The sequence below is a fragment of the Copidosoma floridanum genome, unplaced genomic scaffold (assembly GCF_036245765.1).
Source record: "Copidosoma floridanum isolate Cflo_tuat_1 unplaced genomic scaffold, Cflo_Japanese_pri ptg000021l, whole genome shotgun sequence".
Lineage (NCBI taxonomy): Eukaryota > Metazoa > Arthropoda > Insecta > Hymenoptera > Encyrtidae > Copidosoma > Copidosoma floridanum.
This window is the reverse complement of record NW_028321898.1, coordinates 22,851,917-22,866,397: the sequence shown is the minus strand read 5'-3', so window position 1 is coordinate 22,866,397 and position 14,481 is coordinate 22,851,917. Positions and strand designations below refer to the sequence as shown.

General features: G+C 33.4%; 2 protein-coding genes across 5 annotated transcripts; one reads left to right on the top strand and one right to left on the bottom strand.

Moving 5' to 3' along the window:
• Nucleotides 1-1,131: 1,131 nt before the first annotated feature.
• Nucleotides 1,132-6,810, top strand: LOC149374197 (uncharacterized). The gene is made up of 3 exons (XM_089594796.1): nucleotides 1,132-1,505; nucleotides 1,585-2,346; nucleotides 2,425-6,810. The coding sequence occupies exons 2-3, from the start codon at nucleotides 1,687-1,689 to the stop codon at nucleotides 6,808-6,810; spliced, it is 5,046 nt and encodes a 1,681-aa protein (XP_089450922.1). The 5' UTR covers nucleotides 1,132-1,505; nucleotides 1,585-1,686.
• Nucleotides 6,811-7,356: 546 nt separating this feature from the next.
• LOC106638845 (integrin alpha-5) lies at nucleotides 7,357-14,481 on the bottom strand. Of its 4 annotated transcripts, none has more exons than XM_089594556.1 (12): nucleotides 14,304-14,481; nucleotides 14,148-14,219; nucleotides 12,787-13,262; nucleotides 12,177-12,573; nucleotides 11,641-11,942; nucleotides 10,475-10,943; nucleotides 9,306-9,439; nucleotides 8,814-9,230; nucleotides 8,498-8,667; nucleotides 7,968-8,350; nucleotides 7,599-7,885; nucleotides 7,357-7,525 (listed from the first exon to the last, which is right to left on the bottom strand). In XM_089594556.1, exons 3-12 carry the CDS (start codon nucleotides 13,234-13,236, stop codon nucleotides 7,478-7,480), a joined length of 3,057 nt encoding a protein of 1,018 aa, XP_089450682.1. In that variant the 5' UTR covers nucleotides 13,237-13,262; nucleotides 14,148-14,219; nucleotides 14,304-14,481; the 3' UTR covers nucleotides 7,357-7,477. The 4 variants fall into 4 exon arrangements, with proteins under 4 accessions (XP_089450682.1, XP_089450683.1, XP_089450684.1 ...); XM_089594557.1 differs by having other exon boundaries at nucleotides 14,372-14,481; XM_023389587.2 differs by having other exon boundaries at nucleotides 7,358-7,525; nucleotides 7,605-7,885.

Sequence of the window (14,481 nt, the reverse complement as noted above, 5' to 3'; positions counted from 1 at the left end):
TGATGTAGAAACTTGCCGCAAGTGGCATAAAAAATGTCAACTATTTATCGTCTATTTATAAAATTATTTGCGGCTGGTTTATAACTGATAAAGTGACTTTGCTGTAAATAGCAATAGTTATTTGGATCAGCGCCATCTAGCGGTCTTTATTTTTTGGCCAAAAGTGGCTCCTAAAATTCTCAATCGGAGCATTCATGATTAGAGCCATTTAGTCAATTATAAACCAGCCGCAACTCATGATGAAGCTATAAAATGAAAAAATAACGATACGTGTGTTTTTGGCGGCAAGTTAACAATTCATCTTATGCTTTAAAATTTATCTTTAAAAGTACAAACACATAGGAGGTCGATTTTTTGGTAGAAAATAGATTTTTAACTTGCCGCCTAAAACACACGTATTGTTATTTTTTTATTTTATAGCTTCATCATGAGTTGCGGCTGGTTTGTAATTGACTAAATGGCTCTAATCCTGAATGCTCTGATTGAGAATTTTAGGAGCCACTTTTGGCCAAAAAATAAAGACCGCTAGATGGCGCTGATCCAAATAACCATTGCTATTTACAGCAAAGTCACTTTGATAATTACAAACCAGCCGCAACTAATCTTATAGATAGATAATAAAAAGTTGACGTGGTTTGTGCTGTTTGCGGCAAGTTTACAATCTATTTTTTACTTGAAAGTTGACCTCTAAAAATAGAGATATTCATATGATTTAATAAAATCGACCATATGGCATTACTTAGTAGTAATTTCTTTAATTACTACACATAACTTCACGTACATCTTACACCGTGCTCTCTTTACCAGAATGATAAAATCAGAGGCTGTAAAGTTACGTTGTCGTGGTGGTAACGCCGCTTGGGGTGTTTTCCGCAATCGTCGTCACCAGCAAGTAATTTAAATTTGCATTCTACGTTACCGTTAGGTCAGTAAGTCAACTACCTTGAATTAAACTGGCGCTGTAATAGGTATATTCCGTAATCTCGTAATCTGGCCTTGGCCTAAACTGCAGTGTAGAGCGCAACCTTAAATTACTTGCTGGTGACGATTGCGGAAAACACCCAGTAGCGGCGTTCAGTGCACTGCACCATCACTGTCCATCAGTCTTAGAACAAAGCATCTCATAATAAGATCATATACCTATTCTTAGGTGTATATTTGTCCTCGTTGTTGTAGTAGTAAAAGTTTATTAATGCAAATAGATCCTTGCTTGTATGTAAGATGCGTTGTTATCAAAGAATATAGAATATGAAGAGTATATTCTATATTATCTGTTGTTATTGTATTGGTATTGTTCTTGTCAACTTCGAAAACTGAACCGTAGACGCGTAGACGTAGATATACCGGTGAAATAGTGAATAACAATTAGGTACATTCTCGAGAGAAATTCTCTGTGCTTGCTGGTGGATGTACTAAATCATTGTCAAGTAGTAGATGATGGGAGACCACATTTATTTGTGTGATCTCGAAATGTTACGGATAAAACTTAAATGGAAGAGGTTAACGTGAGTTTAGGAGTTATTCTTTAAATATTTTTTTTCTCGGTACCCATTTATAATTTGATTAGTTTTTGTATACTTGCAGTTTTCTCACTCCCGTTTAATTGAAAAAACTGAGATGGGTGACCCAATCTTATTCATTTGCGAAGCAACATACCGTCAAGTTGTCAACATTTGTTGATTGACCATGAAGTCAAGTAAAAAAAGAAAACATTTTGATGGCGATCGAAGAGATTTACCAAAAAAATTGCGCAAGTTGCCAGATCAATCTCTTCAACATTTATCAATACAATGTAGTGACTTGGCTGTTGGTACGGTATCATCACCATCATCAAAATCAGGAGCTAAGTCTTACACTGATAACTCACAAAACGGACTGACAGGTGACTCAAAATACGATTCTCGTTTGATCAAAAAATATACAGAACATTTTTCTAATCACTTAATCGAACTAATGTACAAATTGGATGTGGCAACATTGTGTTCGATTAGAAAACTTATTTACAAAGATAAATATCCTTCGTTGTCAGTATTGTACAACCATAACTTTATTGATAAATTTAATGATATTGCCATACAGTATGATGATGGATCTGTTTTCATAAAAATTGTATATGAAGATGATTACTTTAGAAACAAAAAAATCAGTTACGTGCACTTATTTTCCCCAAAAGATACAATTTTTTCCATTAATCAGTACTTTAATAGTTTTGTTCGATATTTGATTGCAAAGGCTGAGAATAACTCGTCAGATGATCTTAAGTACTTGGTAATATATACTAATCTTGAGTTTGATCTTACTGCAAATGGTACTTTGGAACAAAATACCAGCATTGCATCATCTTTGGTTAAATTAAATAATATTATAGAAAAAAATGATTTTTTAAAAGATTTATTTGAAATAACTGACTGTGAAAAAAATTATGGATTTTACAAATTTTCAAAAAAGAAAAGGGTAGAAAGTGAATTTCTAAATTATCTTAAATTGACATCAGCAATGCAAAAAGTCATCGAAGAAAACAACTTTCCAGAAAGTTTTGTATACAAAGTAAAAAAGTCGTTTATGAAAAAATTTTTGCTCATAGTTGCCCAGCCGACTAGGGAGAAGTTGAAAAGTGCACTTAATACGGAAATACTAAAGGTGCAAAGAAGTTATCTGAAATTGCAAGGTGATATTTTAAGCAGCTCCATTAACATAAGAAAATTTGAGTGCAAACTTCTCTACGATTTTAATTTACTCGTGTCTGTTGTACATGATATGTTTCTGCATGAAAAGATATCTTTTGTAAATTACCAAAGCAATTGTGAATCTAGTGTTATTGCTATTTGTCAAAGGGATGAAATAACTTATGTAAAAACTCTTGCCTTTTATAGCACTAAAGACTTCTTTCCTAGTAAACGAAACAAGACTGAGTCCGACGTTAACAAACTTTTTAACATTTTTGCTGCAGAAATGAGAGAAAAAAGTAAGGTAAAAGTAAAATCTTTTATTGCGTATACAGACCAAAACTTTGATGTTAATCAAAGAAACAAAGTGGAAATTGATAAAACAAAAAGTCTTAATCCTTTTGAATTGGAAAAAATAGATGATCTAAAAAACTACAAGGTTTTAAAATATTTTTCATCTTTTTCGGTGGATAACCTTTACCGATTCAGACCAAGAGACAACATGAAACTAATTGACTTATTAGAATGCACTCCAGCTTTAAAAAAAAGTGGCCTTAATAACCAAAGTATTAAAGAGGAATTTTTAAACTGTCTAACAATTGCTAGTGACCAATTTTCAAACAGAAACTTGTCCGAGATAATCAAAAAAAGTATTAGTGAATCTGAAGTTCCTTATAATTATGAAGAATTACAGGAGATAATATTACGATGGCTAGAATCCTACCAATTTGGGTCAATTACTAGAATTAATATGCTTAAAATTCTTGATGACATTAAATTTAACAGATATACGTGCCAAATTGATAAGTATCAAAATATTGAAGAGTTGATGAAATTCTGTAATACAGTAGCCTCAGTAGCCTCAAATAGTAAACAAAGAGAAGAATATTCGTACAACAAATTTCTCAAATATATAACTTTTGATGAAGGAAAATATTATCTTGATACTTTCAGAAACAACGGGATTAAGTTAAGCACTGTATCAAACATATTACAATACTCAGGTACAAGTGCTGTAATAGCTTTGAAGTGCTTACACGATACGTGTTTTGATGTTGAAGGCAATAAATCTAATTTTTTACAGACGTTTGAAAAACATTCAATAAGCTTACACAATTTAAGCAGTATGTTGAAAAATTCCAGATCAAACATAGCAAACGCTCTAACCGATTTTTATGATTTTTTATTCGACAAAAACGGAAACGCTACGAAGTACTTAAAAACCTTAGCAGATGAAAAAATAAACATCGGCATTTTTACTCCTGTTTTGACTGGAGCAGGTACTACATGTGTAAAATATTTCAAAGAATTGTATTACCTGCTGTTTGATGAGGAAGGCAACAAAACAAAATATTTGATAACTTTACTGAAACATAAAATAGACTTGACAAATTTCAGTAGTATTTTGACTCGTGTTACAACTTGTCGTATGAGAGATGGGTTCATAGGTTTGTATAATCTTTGGTTTGATGAAAGTGGCAACAAAACACAACTACTAACATCTTTTGAATCGCATGGAATAAAGTTGAGTCATGTTAGTAGTATGCTGCAAGCAACTGGAAAAAGTGGTTTTAGTGATCTGTACGAGCTTTTGTTTGACAAAAATGGAGATGCTTCTTTTTATTTGCGAACATTGCAAATACACAAAATCAAACTCAATACTATTTCACCCATTATAAGTGGATGCAGGATAAATTTAAAAAATACTTTTACAAGTTTATTTGAGTTATGGTTCGATGAGTACGGAAATAAATCGGCGATCGTACAAAAATTGGAAAAAGAAGGGATAACATTAAGAGCCATGGCCCGTATCACAAGCCACAGTCGACACAAAGCCAAGCAAGCTTTCTTAGACTTATACAACCTTTGGTTCGACAACAACGGAAATAAAACTCAATATTTAAAATCTTTGGAAGCGAATCAAGTTAATTTAAGCTCTGTAATTGACATCATTCACAGATCAGGAGCACAAGCAGCTGCAAGTTTCAAAGCACTGTACAACTTGTGGTTTGACGAAGATGGATGCAAAACAAAGTACTTGAATGTCTTGTGCGGGATTAATTTTAAACATTTTGTTTATCTCCTGAGATCTTCCGGGAAAAATGGTGCGAAATCTTATGAAGAATTGTACAACGTGTGGATAAATGAGATGGGAAATAAATCTCGATACGTGAAGATGTTGCAAAAAAATGGAATAAATATGGCTGTTGTGTGTAATATGTTATTTGCATCTGGCGCTTTTGCTGCTGAGAATTTTAAAAAATTGTATGAACTGTTTTTGGACGAGGAAGGGAATAAGACACATTATTTGAAGACTTTGGATGCGCACAATATACAATTGCAACAAGTATCGGTAATATTACATGATACTAAAAGTTACGCGGCCAAAACATTCAAAGAATTATTTTACCTTTTATTCGACGAAGTGGGAAATAAAACGGCTTGTCTGAAAACATTCGAAGACAACGGAATAGATTTTTCCATTTTATCAAAAGTTTTAGCAAAATCCGGCAGTAAAGCTCCGAAAACCTTTGAAGAATTATACAGTGTTTTATTTGACGGACAAGGAAATAAGTCTCATTACTTACAAATTTTTGAAAAAAATGGATTCCCACTAGCTAAGCTTTTAAAACTTGTGCATGGAAAAATGTTGCATTCTTCTGAAATAATCGTTAAGCTATGTACAACGTTTTTCGACCAAAATGGTAATAAAAATAAAGATTTAAAAATGCTCGAAGAGTCCGGAGTTGATTTAAAAATCCTACTAAAAATTGCAACATATTCAATCAAAAAAGATACATGTATTATTGAAAAACTGCAAAAATTTTTATTTTATAAATTGAAGATAGATAACTCGACACGGCTTGAAACATTAAAAGATGCAGGTATTAAAGTAAGTCTATTTTTAAGTTTAACGATGTCAGCTAGTATGAAATCTTTTAATAACCTGACAGATTTTTACGACTTTTTGTTTGACGAACAAGGTAATCCTACGAAATATTTGAATACTTTACGGAAATATGGAATAAGCTTTAATAAATTTTGTAATATGTTTAGACCATCGCCAAACACAGCCGTGTCGTATAAAGATTTGTACGATTTTTTCTTCGACGAGAACGAAAATAAATCATTTTACTTGCAAACGTTTGAAAAACATGGACTACAAATATCGAGTATTGCTATTATATTTAGTTATAAGGGTGCAAATGTTGCGGAAAATTTAAAAAGTTTGTTTAGTCTCTGGTTTGACGAAGAGGGGCATACAACTATTTATTTAAAAACTCTCTTTGATAATAATATAAATATACTTGAAATATCAAAGTTTTTAAAAAAGAGCCGACAAAATTTTGTTAAAGACTTCTTGATTTTATACAATTTGTGCTTTGATGACGAAGGAAATAAAACAGAATATTTGAAAGCTATGGAAAAGTATGGGATGAGTAGAAGTAGTATTTATGATTTTTTCAATAAAACAGAACAAAATTTAGACATTTTCCAAAGTGTGCTAAAACTTTTTTTCGATGAAAAAGGAAATAAATCAGATTACCTACTGACTTTTGAAAAGTACGATATTAGTTTGTCAACGATATTTGATTTTTTAAAAAGAACAAAATCAAATACAGTAAACATTTTTGAAGAACTATACGATCTTTGGTTTGGTAAATTCAACAATAAAAAATTGTACTTGAAATCGCTGTCCAACGACGGAGTGAATTTATCCGACATGGCGAAAATCTTGAGTAAATCTGGCTCCCAAACTCCAAATGCATTTAAAAAGTTGTGCGAACTTTGGTTCGACAACGACGGGTACAAGACCCGTTACCTAAGGATAATCAATGAAAATGATGTTCCTTTAATTGAAATATGTCACGTCTTGCAAGGGGCTAAATCTAGCGCCCCAGCGACTTTCAAGGATTTGTTTGATGTTTGGTTCGATGACAAAGATGAGAAAACGCTTTATTTGAAGGTTGTCGAAGAAAAAGTCATTAATTTAAGCAACATATGCAAAATATTAAGTAATAGTGGATCCAATGCTGTGACTTACTTTATGAAATTATACAATTACTGTCTCAATCACGGAGACGTGACGAACATATTTACCATCCGTTCTAAACTTCGTATCAAAGGCAACGTTAATTTGTAAAAACTTTTGTTAAAAAATTTATTTAACTTTGTAATATATGTGTACATAAAATACTATTTTTTTATAAATAAATGCTTTTGTAAAATAAATGTTATTCTCAAATTATTTGTGATAACACCTTTATCATCGTGTACCCTCACTTTAACAATGTTCTTATTTTGAGTACTTGACATAATTTTTCTAATAAATCTTATCCTGTATTTATAAAATTAATCACCCAAAGTGAAGCCTAGGTGAAATAATTCTGATTTATTTCTTAGTTAGGAGTAACGTCGTGCTACTAATAAACTCTAATTTAAATAAAAAATAAATGTACCTCCCTTTTTTTAAATATTTATCCCTACAAATTAATAAAATAAGAATCTAGAACCCTCAATGTATAATTCTTGTAAAAAATTATTTTAGTTTAGTGTATACTTGTGTGCACAGTATTTGCTGTGTAAATACTAACTGTATTTTTTATACTACTTTTAAATATTTTTTCTTATAGGCTTATATCACTTCCTAATTGCATTACGTAATAAATACAATACTCTAAAGTTTGTTTAAAATTATTTAATCAAAATCTTAATTGTAATCAAAAATATCATCTTAAAAATTGATTTGCTAATAAAATAATGTACAGAGTTTTTCGCTTATCCTTATACATTTAGTAAAAATCTATTATTTACATTTTTGATGTCGAAGGTTCTAGCTCTCCTTTGTTTTCCTGTTGCTACAAGAAAAAAATGTTATTGATGTTATTAAATTTCGATCGAATTAGACAGCCTTTTTAATCAGCTACATACACTTACTTCACTCGTCGGATTTGAGGTTTGCGTATCCTTTCTTCGATTACGTTTGAAAAATCCAAATTTGTAAAGTACAAAGCCTATTATCTCCAGCAGAAGTATACCACATAATATCGACAAAACGATCACCAAAATGGATATGTTGTAATGGCGTCTGAAAATTTCTGTCGATACCTGGCTAAAATGCTTAGTCTTGTTTGTCACCTCCGTTGCCATACTAGGCGTGACAATTTCGACGTACGCTTGGCTCACGTATGTGATGTTTTTCCATTGAGCTGCTACAACTTTAAACGATAAGTAGTTTATTAAAGTTTGATCTAACTGAAAATTACTTTGAAGAGGTCACAGTTAAGTAGCTGAACAAACCTATGTCTTCTGAGATATGAAAGTCTATGGATATGATAAATTCGGTTGCAGTAGTTTTAAGATAAGAACCAAAATCACAACGAAGATGTTGACACGTAACATCAGGATTCGTGCAATTCATAAAAAAATTATCTTTCTCGTCATAATAGTTATGTGCTTCCACCGATGATGTCATGATTGAGCAATTATATTTAGAATCGTAGCTTATATTTGCAATGTCGAAGTCTTGGAAACGCATTGGAACACTAACGAAAAGAACAGCCTCTTGGATTGGTGTGATACCTAGTTCGAGTATTTCATAAATGTGATAGAAATTAAAATGCTTGACATTTTTTTCGTCCACTTCATTTTCCACATACGAGTATTGATTTCCTTGTGATTTTCTAAAAGTTGTATATTTGATTCATTACTTGTTAACGATTGAATTAAGCATTTCAGTTACCTTTTCTTAATGTAAAAATGTATTCGGCGTTAAAAAGCTTATTTTTGATAATAATTACAATCGTTATGATTTCTCATGGTTCACGTACCCGATAATTTGGAGATCTGCGTCAACAGCAAAATTGATGATCAATGACTGATAATTGTCATCAAGGGACTTTTCTTTACTATGACTAGTAACAGTTACTTCAATTTTTTTTAATCTTTCTGTGCTCTGTATTGCGTCCATATTCAGTTCAACCAGTACAGTATCTGTATTCTAAAAGATAACAGGGCATAAAATCATATCGTAAAATAAAAACACTTTTGAACGTTACAATAAATAGGTCACATAAAAAAAAAGAGTACGTTCAATTATTCACAACAGTGATGACGATAAAATTTGCCAAATTATTTTACACTTACGTCTTGACGCAACGGATTTTGAAGTTGACAAGTTATTTTCAACATCTCGTTCGTTCGGGGTGATGTTTCACAATTGGGAGGTTTCTTGACTAATGTGATTGGCTCTGGAATGAAGATGTGGGCCTCTGGCAGATACGCTGGCTCATTGGTATTTTCAACGAGTATAGTGACGTTTACGTTTATTCCCGAGCCAATGGTATAGCTGTTGTAGGGGCTCAAATTGTTGCTGGTAATATTTACTTTCAAATCTGTTATGCATAATTCGTCAGAGCCACAGTCTCGAGCATAGGCTTGCATACTATCGGTTGTTTTCGATTTTGGGTGGAACATAGGGCACTTATTGTGGGAAGAATCATCGTGTCCACAAGTTATATTCACATTGACTCGTACCATGTTTAAAATATTTTTTAAAGAACCCTAAAAATTAATTTTATCTGACTATTACATTTTCATCTTATACAAGCAAGTATGCAAACAATATCTTGAACTTACATTTCGTGGAATATAAAATTCTTCACAGTGTTGCGTTTCTGGCTTTAAGGCACGCAATACATTTTGATACGAATTTGTGTGTGGTGTTTCTCCATACCAAAAAATTTCAAATAATATTATAGAAATATTTGCATCTGCAAAAGAAAATGATTGCGTTGGTGGTGGTATAAATCATGACGATTCATAAAATCTTTATTGTTCAAAATGGTAAAAAACGTTGTTAAACAGCTATTTGTCACAACTTTTAAAAACACTGGAATATCATTTTCAAGTTTTCAAGATTTCCTGCTATAAAAAGGTGTCTCATCATTATTCAGTTTTTCATGAATTATGTTGCCAAGCAGCTAAATTTTGACAATCGAAAACTGTGATCTAATTTTTCGACCTAAGGAGTCCCTTGAATTAGAAAAGGCCTTCCAATTGTAAATTTTTTATGTCCACAATCATCAAGCAGTTCTTTTAAAAATCGAGGTTTATTATTTGTACCAATATGTGTGTCACATGAGTTATTAGGGCAGTAAGATTAGATAACAATAAATTTTAGCTATACATTTTGTTAAAACAAATTTATTCAAAAATTCATGTTGAATTTCGCCAAAATCCCCTGCAGTTTTATATGATAACTATGCAAGGTAAATTAATATTGTGACAATATTGCCCAGGTGACAAATTGTATTGGACTTTTTACTCAGATAAAACCATACGACGATGATTCTTATAATTTTCGTTCCCCAAATAGCTTTTACTCGAGAGTTTAATTAAATAGTGTAATATTCAAAAGATTACTCAATTAATTATTTTTGGGAAGAAAGTTTTTATCCTGCAAAGTCTCAACTTACAATTACTTACGTTGTCTACCTTAAAAGACAAATGAACTGCATCAGAAAGTCTTACATTAGCGATGGTATTATTGGTAGTTAATCAATTTGTCTGATAAAAGTGGATAATTTAAAAAGTTAAGTTTCTGATGGTGTGTTGTAGTATTAAGTCCATACTAACCATACATAAAAAGCTTATCATAACAATGGAAATTAAATACGTAACCAAATGTTGAATCTTATAGAGCTGAACTCCACGTACAAGTACAACCTCAACTTCTATGTGTCAATAAAGTACCACCGTAAGATTACAGTGAAATTCATAGTCCAAATTGAAAAAAAAATACTTACCAAAGGTATCTGGGGCATAGGCACCATTATATTTGGCACAAGCCTCGAATGCCAAGTGCGTCGAGTTTAATGAAAGGCTGGAATTTGCTAGGCGTCGCAGGTTGACGGTCACCTTAATTATGGGCTTGCTGGGCAGGAGGACTGCGTGTCTGGACATAAAACTACCCACGGCCAGGTCGGGGTAGCCATCACCATTGACGTCACGTGCCGGTTCGCTCAGAGAATGTCCAAAACCCCATAGTGCTAAAGACAGATCTTTGGCGACTATGCGTTGGCTTGGCTTGAGAAACAGATCGCGATCACCACTGCCACTGTATACATAGATGGCCCCTCGTCCATCGTCCTCGTAGGGTGCCCCAACAGCCACGTCCTGGAAACCGTCGTGGTCGAGGTCACCCAGGCAAGCCAATGAACTGCCGAAGCGTCCATATGGTCGCTCGCCTTTGATGTGCTGTTTATTCCAGCTTAACTGCATTGTAACAAATGCAACGTTTAAATTTAAATCTGAGACAATAAGAACATTATTTTAACTCTTCATGTATGTTATCATGTTCATTGCGTGAAGCATACTTTATTTTCCAATTGCAAATAGTATTGAAATTATTCACCCAAATTTTCTTGAGGAAATCAGCATAAAAAGGGGATTGTGCAGTGATATTGGTAGACATCGTAGAATTTACACGTTTTTCCTACCTAAGTGGTCATTTCTGTACCAACGTACAACCAAAAAACCAAATCTTTCTTTTTGTTTTATTTCAAAACTTTGTCCAAGTATGGACGGGAATGGAATATATGTCATGTGTGCTTTTTCCGAAAATAAAAAACTTCCATTTTTACCGTACGTACATTGTCACCCCAGTAGATATAATCACCAACTTAATACTTAAATCGTTTTATAAGACAAATAAAATCCCGAAAACAATGCTATTTGACAATATTTTAATGTATACATTGTTTTTAGCTAGAAAAAAAGTGTTCACCTTTAACATTAATAATACCTATTTTGTTTCCTATTCGTATCGATATTTTCTAAATACGATTACAGTTTTTCTTCTACTTCGCTTAGTTACCTATTGAACTTACGAAAGTTCATACAGGATTTCTTGTTTAAAACAAATTATCGGGCATGAATTAGTATATAGTAATTGAAAACTAATCGCGCTTACCTTATTGTATTTAGAGACGTAAGCGTATACACGTCCCTCTTCAATGTCACCAGACCATAACGGAGACCCGACGATCAAATCATCCCTGCCGTCACCATTGACGTCACAGGCAGCCAAACTGGAACCGAAATACTCGCCAAACTGTACACCTTTGAACTCGTCCATCTTTAATGCATTACTTTCTTTGTCCTCTTGAATACAATAAATGTATACTTTTCCTCTGAAATCTTTATTCCGAGGAGCTCCAGAAGCACAACAAAACGTATAATTGTTGAAAAACTTTCCACAAGTAATTGAATAACCTGTGATAATGGAAATCAAACATGTTAATTTGAAATAAAGGAATACGTGATTCATACGTTTTTTAGCATAAGAATGAATGAGTTGATGATCGTTTGACGTAGGTTAATTATACAACTTGTGTACGATATGCTACATTTTGGATTATTGAAAAATAATAATTCTCTAAAAATAACACACATTCGTGCGTTACAACTGTTACAAGTAATGTGAACAAATGACAAAAAGAAGCTTACCAAGGTAACCTTCGAAGTCAAATCTGTTGTCACTGATGGTGTCAGAAACAACAGTTGCATCGAACGTGTTGGTATCCTTGTCGTCCTTAAGAACTATTATTGAACCTCGATTTTCATAGAAACCAGGAGCCCCGACTACTAAGCGATGAAAGTTGGGTACAATGTGAGCGGAGAAACCAGCCTCGCCGAAAGCGTAATTCAAATTATCGTCTATCTCACGTTGATGATTTGTGTCTATAAGCGGAAAGTGTCTACTGGTACTTTGAACAGAGTCCGCGAGGATGGATTGTGGATTGGTTGCGTTTATTCCGTAGCACATGCCGTTCGGGCGCGAAAAAAATCTCTGTCTCCTTTCATAGTCAGTTTCCCCTTGAGCTTTCCACAATGGTGCACACACCTGTATATGTATTATTTACGAGTAAATACAAAGTAGAAGAGATTTCATTCAAAAATTTTGACTTGATCGCGAATAACAATTTGTTATCAAAAAATCCCAGTAACTCGAATTCTACGTCTCAACAAATACACATACTTGGTAATCTTCCCCTACGAAATGAAGCTCTGAAAATTATACGAGCTACAGTTTCTAGATAAAAAATACTCTACATACCGCGACTCTGGGACTCGTTGAGTTCTCCACGACCACTGTAGCCCCGATCCAGGCACTGTTCCTATTTTGTTGAATACCACTTTTATAATTAATTGTGTTATTCGGAGTTGCGTCGAGGAGCCACTCGGTGCACTTATCGTTCGACAAGTCGCAGTAATAAACAGCCCCTGGCTCGTAGACCTTCTGCTCCTTGTCGCCCCGACGCGAGGAGTTGGCCCGTGGTGCCCCCACCAGCAGCAGCGAAACGTTTTGGTGGACGTAGAGCGCCACCGAGTAACCAAAGTAGCTGGACCGTCTCGATGACGCGGCATTTGGGTCCGAGAATATTTTGGCTCGTGATACGTCCAGGTTGTAGGTACTCACCGCAGCTACGAGTGCCAATAGAGTGCAAGTCCTATAGTAGCAGTGGATCATACGCAACTTGCTATTGCCACGAGAGTCAAATGACATTCTCGAATCTTTATGATCTTGATGAGCTGAAAATGAAAAGTTAAATTTATGATTGATACTGATCTTAGTCCGTAAATAGTTGATTGGCATATATCTGTTATATTGAGAACGGTGTTGAACTATATAATCATGGAGATAAGACTGTTCGAGGAGTCGAAAGTTCCATGTAAAAATGCACAAAAAAAGATGATCAGGAGCTCCTACTTATTGAGTAAATATACTTTTTGCAGTAGTAATATTAAGAAATAAAAAAATTTGTGTCTTGCGTAAAATTGTGATATTAACATCTTTGAGGGAAAATGTTTTTAAATTCTTCAGTGTATGCAAAACACTGCCTGGCCCTAATTTTTTGCTTCTTTCATAACTAGAAAATTTTAAATTACTAGTTGAGTTAGACGCATATGCTACTCCTTAAGGCTCAAAAAGATAGATTTTCACGACAGATCTGTAGATTACTCCTTATTGATAAACGATTTGATTTGCTATTTATTACCAGTATTATAAATTACTCAAGTTAACTTCGACGATGAGTCCCATGTTTCTTGGGTTAAAAACTAAAGCCAAACAGAAGCAAACATGTAAAGCCGACTGTAATAACTATAATTATCTATAAATGTGTAAGAATTCGAGATAATTTTAATGATAAGCTTCCGGCACAGACACAAGAAGAAAATAAGTAATTAGATGGTGAAATACTTGTAGACAACTTTCATGTAAAAGAATTATAAATTCGGCTTCGTTCACGATTGCTTCAATATTTTTTGATAATGTTATTCACTCAAAGTTATTTAGCTACACTGAATCAATCAACATGGACTTCATTGCCGATTAGAAATCATGTTTTCGTGATCGTCTTTGACGTTTTTCTATGATATTTTCAATTATCTGACAAGTAAAAACCTGCTGCTTACCTTAATGAAAAAAACTGAAACTTTGTGACTTCTCCGATTAAAAAATCCTATGGCAAAGTGTTGATGAAATAACTGCACAAATTTTGTTTTAGTGAAATTTTTAATATACATATCAGACCTTACAAATTAGTCCAGGTGATAAATTTACATTCTTACAGAATAAATGTAGCTGTATCTATGCGCGTGCAGTAAAACAGTTGAAGAAAATATTTCGATTTGCTTACATTCCGAATGAGCTTCAGCAGTACTTACAGTACAGCACTCGTGATAGAACTAACGATCTATAAACAGTGTGGCTTTTGTGTTGCGGTACTATTTTGTAGATACAGTAGAA